The 24,153-nt window shown below is 41.4% G+C and overlaps 1 protein-coding gene across 2 annotated transcripts in view; it reads left to right on the forward strand.

Annotated features, from left to right (window-relative positions):
* The window catches only part of GRID2 (glutamate ionotropic receptor delta type subunit 2), a 747,631-nt gene that overhangs the window by 668,964 nt on the left and 54,514 nt on the right, over positions 1–24,153 (forward strand). For both annotated transcript variants that reach the window (XM_054825310.1, XM_054825311.1), the window contains exon 14: positions 7,476–7,642. In XM_054825310.1, coding sequence (XP_054681285.1) covers positions 7,476–7,642 — 167 coding nt within the window. The remainder of the gene's footprint in view (positions 1–7,475; positions 7,643–24,153) is intronic.

The following is a 24,153-nucleotide window of genomic DNA, read 5'->3' on the forward strand; positions in this document are numbered from 1 at the left end:
AAAAAAAGTTGGTTCCTTACCTTTCAAAGGTCTGCTTTGCTGAGATTTTTTTTCTGTTTTTTTTTTTTTTTTTCTCCTGTTTCTCTTCCATCTGAAATTAATGTTAGCTGTAACAAACCTATGGTTCAGCTGCATGTCAGTGATCAGCGTGATCCGCTGCCTTTTTAGTGCTTTGCTGTGATTACCTGGAGAAGCAGCTGGCTCCTTTCTCCCACCACCCTCAGAAATTGAACCTTTGATTGGCCTCCACTCTGTTTTGCTCTGCTTGATATTTTCTTTCTTGCAACTTAGAAGATGCATTTAATTATGGTGGCAAAATGTGAATGCACGGAGCACTGGAAAAATTTGAACACAAAGGCACCCTCTCGTTACAGAGCTCTCATATGAGAGTAATTCTTCTAATTCCAGGTGAATTATTCAAGGTCTTTCCAGCCTAACAAGCGAGCGTATGATCATGAGGCTTTTCTCAAGAAGTTGGTGGCAGGTTGCACGTGAGGAATTAATGCTTTTCCTGATGAAGTTTTATCTGGAGCAAATAGACATGCCATTGAAGCTGATATGACAGTGTCATTAAAGATAAACTTCATACTGAAGAGGAGATGAGACTGGGATTTCTAACCTCTTCTTTCTTCCCCTAAGCTCCCCAGTGTTTCATTTCCTGCTGCTGTTCGCTACTGGGCACTAGCTCAATAATGCTTTCGGAAATGATTCCCCAGTTTTCTGTTTTGAATAAGTACGAAGATTAAGTTTCAGTGTTTGTGAAACAGTGCCCCTTGAATTTAAATAGCTTTCTATAGACCCTCCAAAATTACATCCTAAAGTGGGGGGGAAGTGTTGTTGTTACTATTATTATTTAATTAGCTGCTTGCCTTGATGATTGAATAATGGCTTATGTATATAGGAATTTTTATTCTGCACTCTAATACCACCATGGGAATCCAACTCCTGTCATGCACCACAGAGAGCTGTTGGACAGATTCATATTCTGCCTCCCCAACTGCATGACTGCATTTCACTCTTAAATTATGCAGCTCAGCCACACATGCTGGCCTGCAAGAAAGTGTGGGGCAAGAAACTCCAAAATTGTACTGTAGAACTACAGAAAGTTTAGTTTTGAGAGAACTCTTAATTAGTGGTTTTAGTTTTATTCAACAAAACTGAGAGGTGAGATTTTATTTCACTGGGATCCAAATACAAGTTAGTCAGAATTGTGCCTTTTGTGAACAAAACCAAGACTGGAAACCTTTGTCCCTGGAGGAAAACAAATTAGCAAATGGGATTTTTTCTGAAGGCAGATCTGACTTCTGCTTCAGTCCAATAAAGAGCAACTTCATTGGCCTCTTGCAAGAAGCTTCTGGAGATCAATGTGTCTCCACTCACTTCTGCTGAAAAAACCCCTCCATTGCGAATGCCATCAAGCTGTTTGGCAACATCTAAAAATGTGAAATTCTAGCTTCAAACTTCCACCACAAATTTTATCTTTGCCTTTTCCCACTTTGGAGCACAATATCCACATTATGTATATTAGCTTTCACGCATTTGCAAATCTTCATTCATTTTTGTTCCTTCTTCAGGTCCACACTGATAGGCATAGGGCCAGCAGCATCAGATGGTGTTTTTCCCCTGTGTAGTCAGTGCAGTGGAATGGTCCATATTGGAGAGCATGACCCTTAAACTCTGGATGTAGCAAGTGATCAATCAGTGTTCTTGACTGTTTTTAGGTCCAAGCTGGAGTCGCTACTGCTATGCCCTGGAAGTCTCTTTCTGTTCACGCATTCTTGGGTAAAATACAGCTGACAACTTCGTACGAAGGGAAAGGTGTGCAGCAGTCGGAGGGGGAGGGTGGCACCTGACTCGTAATGGAAATTAGTAGAAAAAGCATCACCGCTGTGCCACCGGGGTGTAGGCGCAGGGTATTCAGAAAATGTGCTTTATCAGCATTATCTTATAATTTTCAGATTTTCTTCCAGAAAATTAATAGCATTTTAGTCAGTTGAAACTTTAAGTTAAGGTTTCCCTGGCCTTAAAGTTGTGTTGTTTTTATAACAGGTAACACATTTTATGTATGATGAAATATTTAAAAGAGGTCTGCAGGAAAAATAACTACCACTTTTGTTTAACCTGCACCCTGTTGTGTATATTTTTTTCTTTCATGAGGATTCTTTGTATTTCTTTTAAAGAGGAATTTAAAATACAGAAAAGATATTGTCCAAGAATTCAAGTATGAAAAATTGTAGTAGTTGGTTGTTGTTTACTTACAATTATTTTTTTCTGAAATTTATAATTTTCTAGACTTAGAAATGTGTTTTTAGAATGCTGGAGTTGTGCACAAATATATTATTCAGTCTACTCTGCATGAGCGGGTTAGCTGTAAGAAGAAATACTATCCACATCCGTGTTGGCACAAAATATGTTCATATGCAACAATATAATGGGTTTAAATGCTTTCCTGGTGTAACTCAACTGGTTTTTGGTGGAGTCATCAAAGTTAAATTTTAACTAGTAGCTACAGGCAGTGCTTCAGCAAATAAAAAGCTTGTAGATATGCAGTGGTAGAAAATAGAAATAGGACTTATAGTTTTACCATGTATGCACTGATGGCCCCTATTCTGTGTAACAATTCTTTTTACAGTAACTCCTCTGGAATTGCTCACAACACCATGAAGTCAAGTCAAGCATTTTTGTCTTGTACCACACCTCCCAGTTTCACTTAAGGACCAGTGTAGTGCATGAGTTCAAATTATCCTGATGAACAGTTAACAGATTCAATTTTGCCTGTGATTTCTTTTTCCTGTGGTAATAGTCATTAGATACTCCAAAAATGTTTTTAGCCATACTGACAGGCGGGATGCTACAGGGAAGGAGACCGAAGTGTCAGTTCTCCATGCCCTGGCAGACTGGAAAGCTGGGGTTGCTGCTGAATGATAATACGCCGCCTTCCTACATATGCTTCCCTGGTCATTCTGGGCTGTGCAGTCACATGTAAACAGCATTCCGATTTGCCACCATCCTGAAATGTTATTATCGCAACACAAAATGCCAATATAATGATGTGGAAACATAGAATCACGGATGCAGATCTTCTGCAAGTAGTGAGTTATATATATTACAAAGAGCCGTTTCTTTTTTCCAAGGAGATTTTGCTTATTCAGCCCCCATAATTGACTGACTGTAAGCTCCTTGACTTTTTCTCATAATGCAGAGCTGGAATTTTTACTGTTGTGGTGGGTTGACCCTGGCTGGAGGCCAGGTGCCCACCAGAGCCGCTCTCTCACTCCCCTCATTCACTAAACAGGGGAGAAAAGGCATAACGAAATGCTTGTGGGTCGAGATAAGGACAGGGAGAGATCACTCAGTAATTGTTGTCACAAGCAAAACAGGCTGAACTTAGAGAGGGATTTCATCTGATTTATTACTAAGCAAAACAGAGTAGAGGAATGAGAAAATAAAATCAACTCTTAAAACACCTCCCCCCACCCCTCCCATCTTCCCAGGCTCAACTTCACTCCTGGCTTCAACCTTCCCCCCCCTCAGCGGCACAGGGGGAGGGGGAATGGGGGTTATGGTCAGTTCACCACATGGTGTTTCTGCCGCTTCTTCATCCTCAGGGGGAGGACTCCTCTCATCGTTCCCCTGCTCCAACATGGAGTCCCTCTCACAGGGTGCAGACCTTCAGGAGCAAACTGCTCCAGCGTGGGGTCCCCCACGGGGTCACAAGTCCTGCCAGCAAACCTGCCCTGGCGTGGGCTCCCCTCTTCACGGGTCCACCGGTCCGGCCTGGAACTTGCTCCAGCGTGGGCTTCCCACGGGCCGCAGCCTCCTTCAGGTGCCTCCACCTGCTCTGGTGTGGGGTCCTCCATGGGCTGCAGGTGGAACCTCTACCACCCCCTCATCCTTCCTCCATGGGCTGCAGGGGACAGCCTGCTTCACCATGGCCTTCACCACGGGCTGCAGGGGGATCTCTGCTCCGGCGCCTGGAGCTCCTCCTCCCCCTCCTTCTGCACTGACCTTGGTGTCTGCAGAGTTTCTTACATCTCCTCACTCCTCTCTCCAGCTGCAAAAGCTCTCTCTCTCTAAGTGTTTTTCTTCTTCTTAAATATGTTATCACAGAGGCGCTGGTTGGCTTGGCCTTGGCTAGCGGCGGGCCTGTCTTATAGCCGGCTGGCATTGGCTCTATCAGACACAGGGGAAGCTTCTGGCAGCTTCTCACAGAAGCCACCCCTGTAGCTCCCCCACTACCAAAACCTTGCCACGCAAACCCAACACAACTGTTCATTTTGAGGCCCAAAGTGGAAGTCTTCAGCATAGCTATTGGAAAGCTACAAAATATGTTCTTCTCTTAGTAAGACGGAGAGAAGGATATAGATATTTAATCGGCATTTTGTTCCAAAATTCCCTTCTCCTTTGACACATAGCAAACCCCCCCGCCCTTTTCATAGTATAGCTACCCCTTATTTGTAGGTGCAAATCTGTAAAATATCAGCAGTGTTCCAGATATACTATACTCTAGCAAAATTTTATTCTTAGATCTTTAGGCTCAAACCAGTCTTAAGCTATGTGAAAGATCCATGGGCAGACGCTTTAGACTATGAATCTCAGAAGAAGGGTATGCTAAAAAGGGAATCGTGTGCCTCCTGAGCTGCCAGATAACTGATTCTCTCTTAACAAGACAGGTGTTTTTCTCATATATAAAAATTAAGAATTGGAGACAGTTCAAAAGTAGTGTCACTGCTAATGGGAGGACTGAACTGATAGATTTGCAAGATTAAAGAAAGCTATATCTAGCTCAGCTAAGTAACAGACAGGTTCATCAATAATTGAAAGGTGTCAGCCCCAAAGTGAGAGTATTCAGAAATGCAAAAGGAGAAATAACTAGGAATGACATAAGAAAGTTATTTTTTTTACAAAAAGTAGTAAAAATAAATATGTTGAATAGCAATGAAAACTCAGACTGAGGAGTAGTTCCATAAAGAGTGTGATTGCAAGCATGACAATCCCGAGATTTGTAAATTGATAGTGCAAAAATGCTAAAAAGGATGTATTTTATGGCATGGAGCAATCATGCAATAAAACCATCATGTTGAAGGTAGATGGCTGGGATGATGCCTTCTGGCTCTTCAATCTCTTTCCTACCCTGTGCACTTTAACTGAGACTCACTGTGATCTTATCTATGAAAAGTAATATCTTTGTGGGAACCTGAACTGTGATATTATCAGGTCTGCTCTAAGGATCTTGTATATACCACTTCATCACAGATATTATTGACAGTAAGTGCTTTTACCACTTTTATATATTCTCACTGTGAGTTGTTTTACAGCAAGGCAGCCAAATCAAGAGAATTTTTCCTGACCAGCTGAGCCGCTCATAAGTCTCTTTACAAGCACTTAGGTGAATTCAATGCACTAGGATGTTAAAAGGGTGGGTTAGGACAAAAGCGGGTGTCAAAACATAACCCTCTGCTCTTGCCATCACCTCAAAGGTTATCTCCCCACGTGTAAAATTACTTACCTTTTGAACCGCACTTTTCCTTAATTCCTTTGTTTGGAAAGTCCATCTGATCCTTTTTGGGATTCATTTCCCCCCTTCTGATCATCTGCTTTTGTCTCCTATTTCCCTCCCTTGCTGTCTGCACATCATGATTCTTTTTCAGGCCAAGTCATTATCCTTTTAAATGCTCCTAGGAAGGTCTTTTTTCTCAGTCATGCTATCTATTTCTTAGCCAAGTGGTGCCTGTAGGAATATCAGAATAACCCAAGCTAGGAAGAGCTCTGTGATTTGCAGTGCCTAGAAGAGAAGCATACAAGTTGTATTGTTTGTTAACAGCAAGTTCACTTCTATCCCTTATTCCCTGGCCATTTTGATAGACCTAAACCTCCACTCGGAGGCAAAAAACCCCCATTCTTTACCATTTTCAGAGCCTGACATTTAAAACTGACCCAATCCTGCATTTTTGTGTGTGTGTGTATTTTGAAAAGAATTTTTTTTTTTAAGCTGCCAATCATGAAGAGTCCACAGATAATATGGCTCCCTTTCTGCTCAAAATCTGCACAAATCCTCCCTGTACCATGCCTATGAATGGAAATAGGAAATATTCTCTTTCTAGGCCTGCAGTGTCTAATTCAGATTGATTATGCATGAAAAAGAATGTGTCCCAAATGCAGTTGTTCCTTGTGCACTACATCCTGTGAGCAAGCAGCCAGAGTGGCTTGCTTCAGTAACTTTTACATGTAAACAGAGTTTTAAAAACATAATCTACATTGTCAAAGCCTAATCTAAGTGATGTACTGACATTGCTTATTTTGATATGCTGACTTGGGTTTGTATTCTCTCTGGATTGCCTGGCCCCAGATGGCCTTTTTGTGTTTTGTTTACTTTTCACTTAGCTGTCACATATTTATTCCCATTAGATGTACAAAGTCAATGGGTTCAGCCTAGTTTCACAGCTTAGTTGGTTAATATGGCATAGGGAAAGCACTGAGTGAAGCCAAGCAGAGGGTCAGGAAAAAAGCAATGTGATTCTTCAGGCCTGACATAGAGACCAATGAAACAGAAAACTGGTAAAAGATCTGGTAGAGCAGCTAGAGTTTATTATTTTTTTTCAGAAAAACATGATTTGACTGGAAAGTGGGAATTTACTGAAATAGGGAAGGATTTGTTTAGACTTAATTTCTGTTTTTAAAAGCTTGCTTCTGAATAAGTGCTGAAATTTTGTATACTTTCCATATATTTAAATGAAAAGAAAAATCTGGATTTGTTTCAAATGTGAATGGATAGTAAAATGTTACTTTGAAAGCTTTTCAATATAATGAGTTGTTTTGGATTTATCATAGTCAAACAGTTAAAATGGCTTACATGATCTTACTAGACATAAGTCTTTGAAGATACGTGAAAACCCTTCATGCTGAGAAGAATAATCCAAAAAAATCTAGTGGGCATGATCTTGCCCACAATCATGAACAGAGTCTAGAAGACAACTGGGTGTTCATGACGTGTACAGCAACCTGAAGCATGACTGAAATATGGACCACCTTAAACAGTGGTCTTCCACCTGGACAGCCATGCCTAACCTCCCACAGGCCTCCCAACGTGAATACCTACTTTCCCTCTAAATGGTTGTTTTTATGGGTCAAAGAAAAAACTTAGTGGGGGATTTGGGGTGGAATTTAGCGTTGATGGAAGAAGCCTGATGTTTCCTGTGTTCCCTGAAGAGGAACAGTACAGTTTTTCTGCATGGTACTGTTTCACTGATGACACGTTTTTCTCAGATCATGTTTCTTCCATTTCTGCTGAGGTGCTCAGCCCAAGCACCGCATGGCACCGGTCACAGTGCACATTTTGTGCTGGCAGCTGTTGGCACCCAAACTTCACTTTCTTTAAAGAACGGATTGTGCTGAAACTCCACATTTTTATGTGCACTGACCTCCTTTTGGACTTGACTGTCCATAGTCTGAGCTTTTCTTCTGTTTACCTGCAGGTGAAATATGGGAACTACGCCTTTGTATGGGACGCAGCGGTACTGGAGTACGTGGCTATCAACGACGCAGACTGCTCTTTTTACACAGTCGGGAACACTGTTGCGGACAGAGGATACGGGATTGCGCTGCAGCACGGCAGCCCCTACCGAGATGTTTTCTCACAAAGGTAAGGGTTTGGAGAAGGAGGAGCAGGTCCTAAGGGAAGGTCTCTCTCAGCTCTGGACTCTTTTAATTTAATTTTCTGTGAAGGGAAAACATCTTGTGCTTGCAATCCACTTAATTTCGTACATAGGCATTTATTTCCTCTGAGATATAGGATTATTCACTTTTGTTGAAACTGCATTAAAAATACTTCATGTTGCTCTTATTTGAATTGTTCTTGTTTCTTTTGGAAAACATTAATGAGATAGGCTGAACTCTATTAACAGGAAAATAAGGAAAGAGTTGATTCATTTATTAGAGAGGGACAGAATAACTCAACCCTTCCTGTTACAGAAGCATTTTCTTAAAGAGAAAAAAGTAAACCTGAACACTGATGGGAAAACTGAAGGGATAAACAAGAACATTTCATGTTTCAGTGAAAAGACCCATATTAGTACCCAAAAGCTTATATGCTGATCTCAATACTAATCAATCTCTTGGGCTACAAAAATGAGATCTCTAGAGATGCTTCTGGAACTATGTTTCTACTAGGATCGGAAATAATGAATTAATTGTGTGTATTGTGCCTTTGCAGTATTTGTGTTTCACTCTAGTATTGATTCCTAAATCCGAATGTGTGTGAAATGTAAAAACCAACCAAACATTTAAAAAGTGTAATATCTGTGGTCTGGCTTTTAGGAGATGTGGGCTAATCTCATGATCCTTTTTCTTTTTGAACCTGTTCTCTCAACCTAGTTTCTAATGGCTTGTGTTAGATGCATGTAACAAAATTTTACAGTTGCTGTGATGGAATTTCTTTTCCGTGGTTGCTATAATGAACATGAACGATTATGTCATATGAATATGCTTCATTCAGGCTATTGCCTTTGTCTTCAATCCACAGCATGAGGTGGGGGAAAAAGTAGTCAATAAGTAACAATAGGCAGATTCAGAGGAATCACTGTCTGCACACACATACTGCATGAACAGAGAAGGCTTGAATTCTTTGAATCTGTTCTATGTTGGAAGTGATTTGGCTGAATTTTGCACTGACATAGCAGTAACATAATACAAAAGTTCACAGAATCAATGAAAAACTTAATTTCAATGAAAATATTATTTGGTTTATATATTACAATTAACATTATAGGCAATTATTTACTCAATACTTTAATATGTTATTATTCCAGCCATGACCAGGCTGCCTCTGCTAAAAAACTCTGGCTCTGTATTGTTTGGGGTTTCTGTGCAAAACAAAGGAGTAAAATTTCTTCCTGTAATCTTTCTAAGAAATGCTTCCAGCTGTTAGAGATCTCAGGTGCTAGTCAAAGTGTTAAGTCATCCTCTTCAAAGCATTACCCACGTAAGCTTGAGTACAAAAATGTGAAGATATAGGGGCGTTTCATAGGCAGTGTCTTTATTACTAAATACAGTGAACCTGCATGGCACGGCTCATGCCAGCACAGCTGAGCATTCTTCATCCCTGCTGCCACTGCTCTCCAAGTCAAGGTGGATGTATCCGAACTACCCCTTAGGGACTGTTTCTGAGATCATTTGTATACTTGTTATAGTTCTCAGTATATGGGGGAAACGGTCATGGTTGGTTCTGGTAAGCGATTATCTTTGTCGCAGTATTCAGTACCTGGAGAGGCCAGGTTACATCATTTTCTGATACACTGCCTTTAGCGACTTCTGGATCATTGGTCTGTGCAGGCCTGACATTTCCAAGTACAATTTTATTTTGTAACAAAATTTCAGCATTTCAGTGTATTATTATATCTTGAAAGTGTAGGAAAGCAGAAAGAAGCATAAAAATTTGCACATATATAGCTCTTTTTATCTGAAGATCTTTGAAGCAATATTTAAATATTAGCGTCACTCGGTGGAAAGTAAATGCCATTTCCACTTAATGCTTAGGGAATCCGTAGCATAAGGAGACTTAAATGAATTCCCAAGGTCAGATGGTTTTCCCTGGTGGAATCAGGGATCATAGGTACTCAGATTTCCTCATTTTCCATTTCCTGCTATAGTTGTCAGAGTGCAGGTGGATGGAGAAAAGGGATTATTTGTAAGATATTGAGCCACAGGAGGGTCTGGATGGGTATGCAAAACTTAGCACTGATGAGAAAGTAACTCGTTACGTTATCAAGAGTGATGGTTGAACAGAGAAACTGGAATTTGCTTGGAGTGATACTACCTACTGGAGAATTCAGAGAGCCTGAGATATATATTCTGAAAATGTGTGTGCTGCCCCTTAAATTTTTATTTCTGTATTATGAAAGCATATTATATTGCACTTCTAATTATGTCTATAAATATAAATTTACAGTTTGAAGCTATGAAGCACCATATAACAAACAAACACATGGAAGAGAAAGCATGTTTACAAGGCAGCTTACAAGGTTTTGTTATAAAAACCCTTCAGTGTTGTTCCTTATGATTACTTCCATGTGGTTTTCACAAATCATCCTTACTTTTCTTCCTAATGAAAAGGCTGAACAACCTTCAGCTGCTGCAGCCTGCATGCTAAATAGAGAGGGAAATAGATTTCACTGGATAGGATTAGCAAATGTTCACATGAATATTTCACATTCTTTAATGCAGTAGGGAACTGGTTTGAAATATATTGGCATTTCTTGATCTTTTCCAAAATAAATACATTTATGTGAAAATACAGGGCTTCTCTTTTATGAAATTCATATAAACCCATAAGCTGCACAGTGTTAAATCCCTAGGGTGCAGCTGTAAAAGGTCTGGCAAGCTTATAGGAGATTTTGGTCTCAATGCAGGAAGCATGGGCATGAGTTTAAGGCTTTTCATTGCCTTTTCTGAACGTTCAGGCGATTCCCAGAGAAACAGGAAAAGAGACAGAGAGGTGTAAACACCCACCCCTGCCTTCTCTCCAATGCTGTGAGGCATGTGTTGCAGTCAAAATAACACTGTGGTAAAGTTTAGGCATTTGGGATTTCCAGAAACACTCTGTGTTTGGGATGTCTGCTATGTTGCTCTCCAGGGGATTAACAGATAGGAAATAGTGGGGGCTTTGGGGACTGCAGCGATATTCGCCTGCTCTGTGAAGCACTCCAGTCTCTATGGGAGTTTACCCATCAGTTAGGTTACTTAAGACAGACATTAAACCCACGATCAGTTTGAAATGCTGTGGTGCCATCAAAACACATCCAAGGCCTTGCAAAAATTAAATTCCCTGATGTCATTTCCTCCTGTGACTGATCGTGATGGCGTGCCCGTTATACCACAGGCAGTTTGCGAGGTGCTAAAAGGAAGCCTGAAACGACAGCAGACGTGAGAACAAAAGCTGCAGTGATGGTCCTACTGGCCGTGTACCTGCATTTGGGATGTGGGACCGCAGCTGATGTGGGTACCCGCTGCACTGACGAGGCACACAAGCTGTAGTGCCGGTGCTGACAGCCACCCTGCTCCCAGCCTCAAACTGCTGCTACCAGCTAGTGCCCGTGTATTTGCGTGGGATGCGCTCCTACCAGTACGGAATGAGCCTCCAGTTAGCAAGGAACCAGAAAGTGAACGTGCCTATATTAGGCTACAGCTAAATTAACACAAAAGGTTCAGTATATACTTGATTTTAAATTGATGCAATTAAGCAAGCATCATATGGGAATGTGCTGCCATTGAGGTACACTTGCTTGCATTTGTTCATTTTTTGTTTATAATTTTACAAGTGTAAGGTGATGCCTATACCCTTTAGAGAGAAGAGTGAGTGCTCCCACATATTTGTTCTTACAAATGCGAGTTTAGGTATAGTGAAATATTAGTGGAGAGTGTGTCAAAATGCACATCACTTAGAAACTCCATGGACATTTGCTGGGATTTTAAAACATTAACTCCAGCCACACCACAGAAGATGAAACCCCGTTCAGGATTATTCTTTCCAGACTCAAGGAAATCTAACATTTTGGGGATGAACAAAATGGTTTTGATGAGAAAAGTTATACTGTTCAAAGTGCAATATCAATATGCCTTCCAAAAAAGCATTTTGTGCAGATGCGGTGTAGTGAAGGAGAAGGGTAACCAACTGAAAGCACTGTAAGGAAACGGGTGTTTGAGACCTTTCTTTTTCACATGCAGAAAATCTCTTCTAGGCCAAAACAAAGACGTGAGCAGCAGTGAGTGGTCTGACTGCAGAATGAGATTGGCTTTTTGCTGTATTGGGTTGGCAAAGCGGCCGGCTGGGGTTCCACACTGCGCCTGTGACCACTCTGCCTAACACTCTCTCTGAAAACAGGTGCTTCAAGTCCGTCCAGAAAATAGGTGTGTGGCTGTAGCACAAATAATATAGAACATAATCTAGGTAACATTTGAATGATGGACCTGTCATAGCATCCTGATGACTTCATTCATGTGTTGCAGATCTTAACACATCTGGCCATGTCATTAGGCAGCCAGTTGATGTGCTCAGGTAGATTGCTGTCCCCTTTTCTTTGCCATGAAGACTTAACCCTCTGAGCACCAGCAGTGGTTTTATATATTTTTTTTTTCTTTCAAGGTAATGACGGGGGCTTTAATAATAGAAACTGCCAAACTTCCTAGGGGAGTTTGAAGAGGATGTGTCATATGGTTCATGAGGAACTATGTGCTGACACTAAATTTGACACTTGTTAAGAAGTCTTTTCAGCCCTAAACTTTAAAACTTCCATTGCACCCCTGGGAGGTATAAATCCAATTGCAAGCTCTTTTCAGAGTATTTCACAGGATGACTGTGCTTTCTACAGTGCAGCAGCAATGGCTCAGGCGCTGCACTGGTGCCTGGCTTTTGGTGGGGATCAAGGAGGCGGTGGCAGCAAAGCGCTTGGATCCCGCTCATGTCCCCGCTTCCTCTGCTGGCTGACTCTCTTCTTTGGCACTACAGTCCTGGCCACACAGTGTGTTAGAGGCAGAGGGAGAGAAAACACTTCAAACTCATCAGAGGCCAGCAGCCAGCTTTTCACTTAAGTAACTAGAAGGTGTCAACACCTAGTACTGCTGAAAAATCAAACCATGGTTCTTTTGCATCCCTCGTATCCCAAGAGCATCTATGTGCATTCTGCCCCACAGGTTTAACTTTTAATTAAAAGGAAACAGTGACAATAGAAAAAATAGGCAAGAGGGACTCTTGTTTGTTGTTCATCAGCTGTGTTTCCCCAAAAGGCACTCACCCCGGCTGAGCACAAGCTTACGGACACTTCAAGTTGTCTGTGTGCCAAAAGAAGCAGCAGCAGTTGCATAGCTCCCGGTGGTCATCTGTGACAGGTGGAGTATGCGATGACGTAATGTATGGAAGTACAACTCCCATATAGCTTCTGCAGAAACCTCAGATTGAATCTGGCATAAATCACAAAATGTCGCAAGGAATTTGTGTTGCTGCTAGAGAAGCCAGTCACTTCTTTCTGTCCTGGGTGGGGGAAATAAATGGAGACTTACAATGATTTCCTCATGGCAAGCCTAAAGGCACCTCACTAGCAGCAAGTAGTTGCGCTTTCAGATGTCCAAAACTTTGGAGACAAAGAGGAGAGCCATCATGTAGCGTGTCAGACTCCCCCTTAGCAAATCATTAGCAATATGCTTTAAATAAATGGTATGGATTTTCTTTTGTCCTTTTTTTATCTCATCAGCAAAAGCCTGAGTTTTAGAAAGTTCCTGCCCTGAGTCATAAATATGTGTTCTTCTTGTCTCCTCGCTATTAATTCTCTCTCCTTAGATTTTCATTCGGTGTTTTGGAGGTCACTGATGTCCAAAGAATCCAGGACAAGGAAAATTACTTCCTAACTACCTTGATACCTTGATTTTTTTTTTCTGAGTCCTTGGGACTATGTACCCCTTACTTTGAGGAGACCCTCTTCTCCTCTTTTTCCTTTTTTTTTTGGTTTTGTTTTGTTGGGTTTTTTTAATGAAAACCCAAGAGAATATCTCTTACTCCCTGATTTATCTTTTACTAGCTATAGGGAAAATAAGAGGTTTTGGGTTACATCCTAACCCTGCAGAGGACTGACAATGATGATCTAATTGGATTTATCATGATTAAATACAGTGATCATCTGGAGAACAGTGGATGCCTTAGTAAGAGCTCAGCTCTGCTTTGCCTCAGTTATTTGCTTAGAATTGAAATACTACTCTGAGCTGTATATATAACATTCTGAAAAATATAGCAGAGAAACTAGAAAGTCCCCACCCAAATACTTTTTTCTTATTATTCCAGAAAATTAGAAAACTCTGCAAATTGGGAGAATTATTGGACTTGAAGCAATTTAATTGCTTAAATTACAAATTTAAATAGAAAAATGTAATTCTGACAGCCTGCCCTTAGATCATGTCACAAGTTCATGGAACTGTAATTCCATTAGTGAGAAGAAAAAAAATCAAAATTAATTCCAGATTTCTCAGCAATCTGTCGTGAGAATCCAGTCTTAATTGATTCAGATATAGTCACTCTTAGTAAAAGCCTTAACTTCAGAGTAGCACGTAAGATAGTTTCTCAGATAACCGTGATGCTAAATAAAAACCCTTGTAGTAACACACCAATGTAATATTTCTTGACCATCCAAAATAACACAGTCTATCCTTATTTTTTGCTGTCTACATTAGACTCATAGGGGTGAAACTGGGAATTGCACCAGGCCCTAGGTCTCAAAACAAGTCCACCTTCCTTCTTCCTGACCCAAGTTCTCCAAGATAAACTGCAATTGGCCTTCATGCCAGGAAACTCACCTTGTGGAAGCGCTGCTCAGCCAGCCAGCTGCCTGCCCCGGCCGAGCTGCAGGGTGGTCGCATTCTGCACAGCTCGTTCCCAGGCCACCGAATCCAAGCTGAAGACCTGTAACTTGAAATAGATTATAAGAAAACATGTAGCTTCATGCTGATTTTAAAAAGTGGCAGCCATTACTTCATATAAAGCCCTAGCAGAAAGCTTTCTTTCCCACCACTATTCTGTCTTCTTTTTTCTTCCAAGCCCACAACCGTTTGATCCAAGCTTACAGTGCTCTGTAATCCTGTATAAGCACATTGCTAATAGCTTTCCCCACGGACCAGATGATCTGACGCTGTCCCTTTGCATCCTGCTCCACTAAGTGCCTAATGCAGAGCTGCAGGTTTTGAAGATTCCTGCACTGTCATCAGAAGTGTTTCCTGGCTTTATTATCCATTCGCATCTCACTTGCTAGTGGGGGCTGCTGGCTGTAGAACCGCAGAGAAGCTGTGGCTCCCACACGTTGTGCTGCAAGAGTAGGAAAAATGGTTTTATTGATTCCTGATGGTGTGCATCTGGTGCTTGCAGGTCTCACAGTAAATTCATGATTAGAAGTTGAAAGAGATGGAGGTGCCTACAGAAACACAGACTTTAGCAACTTTTTAATCTGCTTTAATATTAAATGATGAGGTGGGTTAAAAGATTGTGCAGCAAGTCTGAAGTTTATAACATGCACATAATGGAAAATTAATTAATGAAAACATATAAAGGCAGCGAGCAGATCAGTGGGCTTTTTAAATATACCATAATATTAATTGATGGGGTAAGTTAAAGGATCCCAAAGTAGCAGCACTGAGATGAAGCATGAGAAAGAAAAACATAAAGGAAAGGCATTAGATCTTTCTTGCATGCATAAAGCATGAGAATCAGAGAGCTGCCTGCCCGCTTCATCATGGCAAGGCACCTCTGCATCCAAATGATGCTGTGGTGAAGGAGTTGCTGCACGCTGGAAAAGAGGTGCCATGAAAAAGACAGCCTCATGCCTTCTCTTTGTCCTAATCAATGCTCAAAAAGGGCCCTGCATTCAAAGTTTCAGAAAGGTAATCCAGGTCAGCTGTTTATGCATATTAATTCCCTATCATTACCTATGAACTACCCCAAAGAAAACAGTCTAATTGTAATGTGTTAAATTGCCAGTAGATGCTACCTTGCAAGTTATTTCTTACTACTTTCTATCTACTTCGGTAGCCTTAGGCACCTCAGACCTGGTGTGTAAAATGACCAGGTATTACCCAGCGACATGTGTGCAGTACAGTCACTGGAAGCAGTGTTGCTCATCCAACTATATGGAAGCAACGTTTATTGTAAGCTGAGGTATTCATGCGTTTTAAAGTTTTATAGAGTAAGTGCATGGCTGCAGAATTTGAAACTGCTTGGTTATAAATTTGATGACAGTAAAGCTAAAAGAAGTCTCAGCAAGTGGCTTCCCTCCAAGAACTTGCCTTTTTATGAATTCCTAAAGAAGAGATTAGGTTAACAGTTCATGCACACTTTCCTGTAGTACATTTTTTGTTTTCTGGTTACCTTATCTTACATTTGTGTGTGTCAGTCTTGAGAGGATCAGGTTTAACTACTCACCCCAACTCAGTTGGGCAACAGCGTTGCCTTTAAAGTGGGGTAGAAAATGAGTGCAAAGCTTTCCCTGGAAATAGGAAGGATCCAGATGCGCAGCTGTCTTGATGACAGAACCATAATAACCACAAATAAGGGTTTAGCTCGCCTGCCCCATACCAGCACTACCTGCCAGAGGTTCCTGACTCTTGACCTAAGTTGCTCAAAACACTGGTCAACCTATTTCAGTTAAAATGAGCAAGAGTAGCAAAACAGGAGAGAATAATAGATCTTTCCTAACCTATTTTGTTGGCTTAAAAGGTAATTAACCTTTAGCTGGACCGTAAAGCTAGTCTTCAGCTGGTCCTGTTTTCCAGATAAAAATGAAAGGCTTTGCCTGAAAATAAAGCTTGTTTTCAAAGCTGAAATATGCTCTGGTAAATAGTGAACTTGATGGTATGACAACTGGAGGGATTTATCCATACCTGAGCTAAGAATTTTGCTTCCATCTGTGGAACTGCTGCAACAGGGACTACCTCAGCCTGCAGAGATTTCCTCTGCCATAAAACATCTATCTGCTATTTGTCACCTGTCCTTTAATCGTCTGTAGGCAAAGGAAAGTGCTAGCCTTGCTTGATGACCTCAGTCAAGTTCAGAGATAGGGAGAGGCAAAAAGAGTGTGTGGAAAGTCTCCAGAACGTAGAGCCAAGGAAGAGTGGTAGCAGGGTTTGTAGCAGAGGTGTCTTGCCTTGCTGAAATAGGATGTGAGGATGAAGAAAGCTGGTTGTAGGGACAGAGGGAGTGAGAGGAGAGGCACCGAGGAGAGGGAGGAGCTGGGTGCTTGTGAATGATTATGGGGGGTGAATAAATGGAGCCTTCTATTTTTTCTTTTTTTTTTTTTTTCCTATTGCCCAGATCCATGCAGGGAGGAGATTAGCAAAGTGAGAAGTGTAAGGAAAGTACCCAGAGAAGCTTTCTGCTGTGTTTCCGAGCAAGCCTGTGGGGTAGGCTGCTCCCCAGAGCAATCAGGTGGAAACTGGGAGGAGGAGTCAGACACTGTCCCCAGCGGGGTCACCAGTATATCTGAGCATGGTGGTTACAGAGGATTGGATTAGTTGGGAGGTGAAGATGGGGTGGGGAAACCTTTACCCTCTGAATGTAAGGCACCACATTTTTGAGGAAAAATTGCTCTTGGGGGTGAGGTATCATGAGGTCTTAAGGACGTCTGTCCAAATCCCAAAGAAGACTTGGTAGTGGCAAGGAAACCAAGGCAGTAAGCTGCAGAGAGGCTCGTGTCAAGATTTTTGTCTGGCATAGAGTAAACAGTAAGTGGCTTTGGAAAACTTCTGTGCAGTGTGCTTCAGTTACCACGTAGCCCAGGTGGGCTGCACCGCATGCCAGAGCCCCCAGATGTCTGAGCAATGGGAAGTGGGTATGTAGGCACCTGGAGTACGCATCCAGCTGTCCTGCTGCTGCAGGTGTTACAGAGCCTCTGCCCAACCCAGGCAGGGAAACAGAGCTGCCGCAGCTTGTCCTGGCCCAGGTACGACAAGGAGCACGAGGCTGCAGCACATCGAAACCCAGGCAGATATGCTGAACTAGGCTATGCCAGTGTGTTCCAAATTTCCCTTGAAATATTTCACAGACTTAGGCTCTAGCATTGGTCTGATTCAGAATGGGTTCCCAAATGAGCACACATTGGCTCTGTAGTTTTTTGCGGTGTCAAAACAGATAGAAGCATTTGCTAACCTGAACCAGTTGGATATGCTGGGGACTCTTGTTTGCACGATGTGTTTTATATGCTGCTTTAGTGCCAATTGGGTTAGGCTAGCCCAAAATAAAGCAAGGCCCTAATTCCAGCTGTCATAGCTTTGATGACTTTTCTAAAAACCAAGTGCCTTTCCAGACCCAGGTTTTGTACTTAAATGTGACTTCGTAATGCTTTATGACTAAGTGCAACCAGAAAAAAAGGATGATATGGCTAAGGAAAAACTGTGCTTGCCACTTTATTCATAAAACACTTTTGCAAAGTGCCTTTAGTAATTTGCCATTGTAACCACCTGCACGTAGAGCTTTCAGTGCAGAGCTCTGACACTGTATTTAGTTCATACTTTGACTGCTCAGCTAAAACTTCCATTTGTATGCATTTATTCTGCTTCACACATTATGTTATCAGTCACTTTCGATATTTCAAAGTCACAGCAGTCTTTTTCTGACATACATTTGTCAGAATGAACTGCCTTGATTGCTGTTATTACAGACTGCAGTTCCTGACTAAGGAAAAGTCTTATATAGAGCCAGAATATTGTAATTGCTCAATAAAACAATAGATAAACCAGAATAAAATTAGAGTAAATGAACATAAATAGATGCTTTAAATGACCAGCCAAAAAAATTTCAAAAAAGGAGGAGAGGAGGGCAAGGCAGGATTTATAATCCCATACAACAGAATTAATCAGGAAAAATCTAATTTTTCAAGTTCATGTGCAAGGTATTGAAAATGGCTCTTTTCTGCTATCTGGTAGTGAGTCAGTAAAGTATGTCATACTTGGACTTTCTCTTAATCAAATACTTTATCATATTCCTCTAATGATCACTCTCAATAGAAGGATTTTAATAATCAGTACATTATAGTCACAGCACAATATAACGAGGGGTTTTGGCCTAGCCCGAGAGGGTGCTTCCACTCCTGATTAAGTCCTGGTGGTAGTAATTTATCATGGCACCTGAGCAGATCTCTCTCTCTCTCTCATGTGCTTAACAGCATGCAGGGGCTTTGCTGGTTCACTCTATAAAAGCCCTACAGTTTAGGACTGAACCTAAGGGAAAGAACACCTATTTAGAAAGGTAATGATCCTTTTATGGTTATTGTAATTAAAAAAATATTTTTTCCTTATATTTGCTACTGTTGTCTTCAGCTGAAAGAATAATGTAACAAAAGGCGAATTTCTAAAGCAGTGAAGAAAAACTGCCGCTTAACCTGCCTTTGTAGATAACTATATACTACAGTTGTTCCCACCAAAGCAGAAAGGTTTCGACTAGTAACTATCATGAAAGGGTAAAATAACTTTATTGGCTGCAGTTTCATAGGTGAGAGGCCTAAACATGACAAGAGAGATCATCAGTATCTCCAAAGACATCAGACTCCTACAGAAAGCCTGTAAGACAGATAAGCTGTCGTTTTGTTTGTTTAATTAAAAATTTGAAGTTTTTATTTTAAAAAAGAAAAAAACAACCCCTCCATTACAGTAATATTTGAAGAGAAAAGTAGCAGAGTAGTAAGCAAGGATTTGCAGCCTTGAAAGCAGGGATTAGAAGCTCCTAGCCCAGGACTGATTTTTTGGCTTTGCTTGGGGTATTCCTAGAGCAACGTGTGAGAGGAAGCATGTAGAACTGAGCCTTGAGTCAGTTGAGAAGTATGCGCTCTATTTTTAATATTGTTTGGTTGTATTAATTTCCTTGGGTTTGGGGGGACTTTAGTTAATTAACAGTGGATCTTCAGATCATGGAATTAGCCAGATTTATACTGGTTTAGCTGACAGGAGAATTTAATCCTATAAATATGTCTTTGACATAATTTACATATAAGGCTCAAGATTACCATCCCCGTGAAACAGGGAATTTATGTTCATTTCTTTTTTTGCCTGTGAAGTACTATGCAAAGCTACAGACACATGTCAGCTCTGACAGTCACGCTTGTGCAGTGATCAGGGCTTTCAAAAAGCCATCGGGGTTCACCCACAGCATCAAATTCCCCTGCGTTCTTCCACTATTTTATATAAATCTGGAAAAAATTGTAAAATCCATAGAAGGAAAGCAATAGAAAAATGAAGCCTGTTTAAAACCCAGAAGAATTGAAGGTTTGTTGATCTTCTTTGTGTTCCTCTTAAATTAGAAACACCTGCAATGCTCATTTTTAATTTTTTTAAGAGCAGCAATCTTGCTCCAAGTTAAATATGTAAGGCCTCTTGAAAATAAGGGGATTTAGAGCGAACCACTGACAGGTGTTTAACCAAAGAACAAATATATCCATGGTTGTATATATAAAGAAGTCACTGTGCTGACAGCAGCATTTGTATTTTATTCTCACCCCCAAAATGAAATATTTGTGCACGTGGCTGGGCCAGGAGCAGAGAGCAGAGGAAGAACATGTAGCAATACCCTCTCCTGCTTTACAAGCGAAGGGGCTGTCACTCCAACTTGCAGCGAGAAACTAAGCTCAAGGGGATGAACGATACATCCAAGGTAACTCCACAAATCCCTCAGCCAGCTAGCAAAACCATTGCTTCTCCCACCGCTCCCTTTCTGCCCATTTTTCCAGTTTTTCCTTCTTTATTCCTAGTGCAGGCCGCATGACTTAACTGTTTACTTGCTCTGAGGTCTTTTTTCATAGAAGAAATCCAGGCTGGTTTTGAAGTTGTGGTATTTTTTAAAGGCTGAGGTTAGGAGAAGCAGCCTCTCTGCTTCCACCCAGAGCTGCAGTAGCTGAGATTAAGGAAGGCTGCAGGCAGTGGAGCCGGCACAGCCACAGGCTGCACACAGGCACAGCATCCTTCCTCTCCCTCCTGCTGGCGTTATTTCAAATTACCTGGTGCCTTGGCACCACTGGATGTTTCCTTTTTTCTGCCCAAAGCACTTTCCTACTGCTGCTTCAGTGAATGCAGACCCTTTTAGCTGCTTCAGTGTTGTGCAGAAACCTGTTGACTGCCCCTTGCGCTGCCAAGGAGGGATGGTGGTCTGCAGCAGGGCTCCGCAGGGTGAAGCCCCGGCGTGGCTGGGCAAGGCGTGGGCCCAGGAGGTGCAGGGAGTGCTGTAAGAACTTACCTTCTTGGGGTGGTGGTCTCAAAACTACCTCAAAACCAAAACTGGTGTTTGGGATCAGTACTGTTGTTCATTTTGAAGGAAAGAGGATTTTTTAATTTCCCCCCCCCCCCCCCAGTTTCTAGGAAGTATGAGTGGTTTGTCTGTTCATGAGGCTGAACTGTTGTCATCTTTTTGCTTGTGTTTGAAATAAAGCCTGGGTAAGCGATTCTCACCAGGAGACTTCTGTCCCGGGCTGGCAGGACTGGGAGCAGACCATGCTGTGCTCCTTTCAGCCTATTGCAATTCAAGATGATTCCCACAGTGCTGCATTTCAGGTTCAATTCTGAAGATTTGCTTTCACGGAGAAGCTTTCTCATCCCCCACAGGCACTTGCATACACACCAGTATCTTTTTCCAAATTGAGGAAAAAGTAGAGATGCCAGCCCTTCATCTTGGCTAGGCAATGATAAGCTCCTTGCTAAAACTTTTAAATGTTACAGGCCTTTAGATCACTAATACACATCTAGCCGATCCTTTACAGCTGGAGTTATCGCAGGGCTGAATCTTAATAGTAATGGTGCAGGTTATCTCTGTGTAAATAGCGCAGTATCTTTATTCAGCAGGAGAAACGCTGCAGGTCTGCACTGATATATTGATCTGGATAAACAGGATGGTTATTCCTATCTGGAGGCACCTTCTTAAAGTTCAGTTTGTGGTGCTTGCAGGTAAAACTGATGATTTCCTGTTCGTGGATGTGGATATGGATATGTGCTGCCTACAAACCAGTCTTTTTCTCTGTAGGCCTGATGCTGGCTGGACTTCATGAGTCTCTTGCTATACTGCCAGCACTAATGTAAACATTGCAGCTGGGCAAGAAAGTTCCTTATTTCTGTCTGCTGTTCTTTTTGGCCATCTGCATCGCTTTCATTTGGGGCATTAGTGGTGCTTGCCTTGAGTCATAGTGCTTTGACAGCAGGGTTGCAGGAAGCTTGCTTGGCAATATTTGCTTTTCCAGAGAATTGTTTCCTGGCTGGAGGTTTATTACTCACTCTGAACTTGAGCTTTCTTTCAAAGAAATTTCAGCTGAGTTTTTGGACTTGGTTTTAATGAAATGGAGTAATTTGTGGTTGAAGGAGGAAACTATGAGATTCAGGGATTATTTTTTTAACTCAAAATAGGGAAGAAATTATGAGGCAATTGCTCAAGACATTGTCAACCAGAACTGCTGCTCTCAGCATACATTGTCATTAGCTAAATTAGCTAGTATTAGCTAGATACTTAAATATCATTAGAAATTCTTAAACTGAAATCTCTGTTAAAGTTGAAAGTAGAAATGCGTTATTTGGTAGAAAGAAATAGAAAAGAATGCTTACAGTAATTCCAGAATCATTCATCATGAAATGAGGAAAGTCTGAATTAAGGTTCCACATCAAAAAAACCTGAAGGTGAAGGATGCAATTAATTCAGTCAGCCAACTCCAAATCAGCCCTATAATGATGCCATGGAGTTAACCTATGCTTATAATTAGGCATTTCCTTAGTTATTAGAACTTGAGTAGATAAAAACAAGTATGCTTATTTCTTTTCAATTTTGTAAGAATATGTTGGACTTTTTGTCTTCAGATTACTTTGTGGCAGGGATGGGAAGGCCTGCTTAAGCTGAAAGTTTAAGCTTAAGCTGAAAGTTTAGGAAGTTGAAAATTCATGGGAGGAGGGTGCCTAATCCTGATTTGTGCTCTGAAAACCTTCCTCCAGCTTTTCCTACATCAGTGTAAGATCTTTTGTGGACCAGGATGCTGGACTTGGTGTTATCATGGCCTTTCCAGCCCTGCTGTCTGCAAATCTTTTCACTTCTTTTTAAACTGCTCCTCCCCTGCAATCAACCTGCTGCCTTTCTCCTCCAAGCTTACAGTTTGCTCCTTTGCAGCATCTTTCCATCCCATTCAGGGCACTTAGGTCACCCTCAGCAGCGTATGTGAATGCTCCAGCCTGGGATGTGGATAGCCCCAAGACACCTGGGGGATCCTCCAGATTGCTCACTGTCCATACCATGAACCCACAACTAACTTCCCGTGGTCTGTTCTACTTCATTACACTGCTTATTGAATTTTGCTGGCAGTATTGTCTTTCGTACTCTTGGGACCAGCATCAGTTGTCATGGCAGTTACTGTCAGATGGTTGCAACTTGTATGCTTGGAGGAGGGTAGGAAAGCTGATGGCCAGAAGTAGTAGCAGTTCAAAGAAGCATAAAATATCAGTTACTAATACTGCTTAGTGACCAAAATGTTTGGGGCTGTAGCAGTTGGTAGATAGTTTGACTTCAGTCAATATCCTCTGTGTCTTTCACATCAGCTTCTAGGTGAATATTATTGGTTTGGTTTTTAATAATCATGGTGACATTTGAAATGATTGATGAAAGAACTGAGTCATTCTCTATGAAGTCATTCTTCGAGTTGCTGTAGTAGTCATACGTCTGCCCGTCCTGCCTGTGGTCTGGCCATTTTATACTAGGAAATAATTTACAAAGGAGCCCCAAGGCATGTTTGAAAAACCATGCACTCCCATTGATGTTCTTTAGCTTCTCCACGATGCTTAGCCCCAGCTTCCCTGATGCTCTAGGGAAGCAAGACTGCAGAAGTGGAGGTTAACCGCATGTCTCCTGTCATCTGACTGTGTTATGTTGTGGATGGGGCCCACAGTCTGGTATTTCCATCTCAGTCCTCTTCAACATTGGGCCTGCCTGTTGACACTTCTAATATGGCTGGGTTGGTTTGGTTATGGGGTTTTTTATGAAATGGAGGCAGAACTAAGTCTGAAAACTTCTTTGCATGAGCTTGAAGAAGATCCACGCATGATAACAGCATACTATTACCTCTAGCTGATTGTGGATTATTTTTACCAGATGATAAATACAAAATAGAAGGCTCAACTACTAAACCTTTCCACCCACTACATCTCCCCATGGGAATTTTGTCTGTATTGACTGAGGAAGTCAAAATCCTTGTAAATATACATAAATTGATAGACAAAATGCAAGATAAAGAAAATTATGTAAACACGCCAGGTGCTCATAAGAGTAATCTATCAATGCTCTTTTCTGTAAAACAATGACAGAGAAAATTAGTAGAATGGAGCGTTGAAGCAGTATTACTATACCTATTCAAATATGCTCTCCCAGGATCTTTTTTTCTTAAAATAAAACAACCCCTTCCATGCAAAACAAGTCTGGAAATGAGGAGAAGTCTGTATTAAATTTGCTCAGTTCATAGTTCCATAGACAGGATCAAATTAATTTCTGTCAAAATTTGGACAAAAATGCTTCACAGCCCTTTTAAGTCAGATACACCTAATAGGACAAAATTATGTCTCTGGCACATCTTGATATGAATTTATTATTTTGCTGAGCAACTTGACATAAACAGAGAT

This window comes from Grus americana, chromosome 4, assembly GCF_028858705.1.
Source record: "Grus americana isolate bGruAme1 chromosome 4, bGruAme1.mat, whole genome shotgun sequence".
NCBI classification, from domain to species: Eukaryota; Metazoa; Chordata; class Aves; order Gruiformes; family Gruidae; genus Grus; species Grus americana.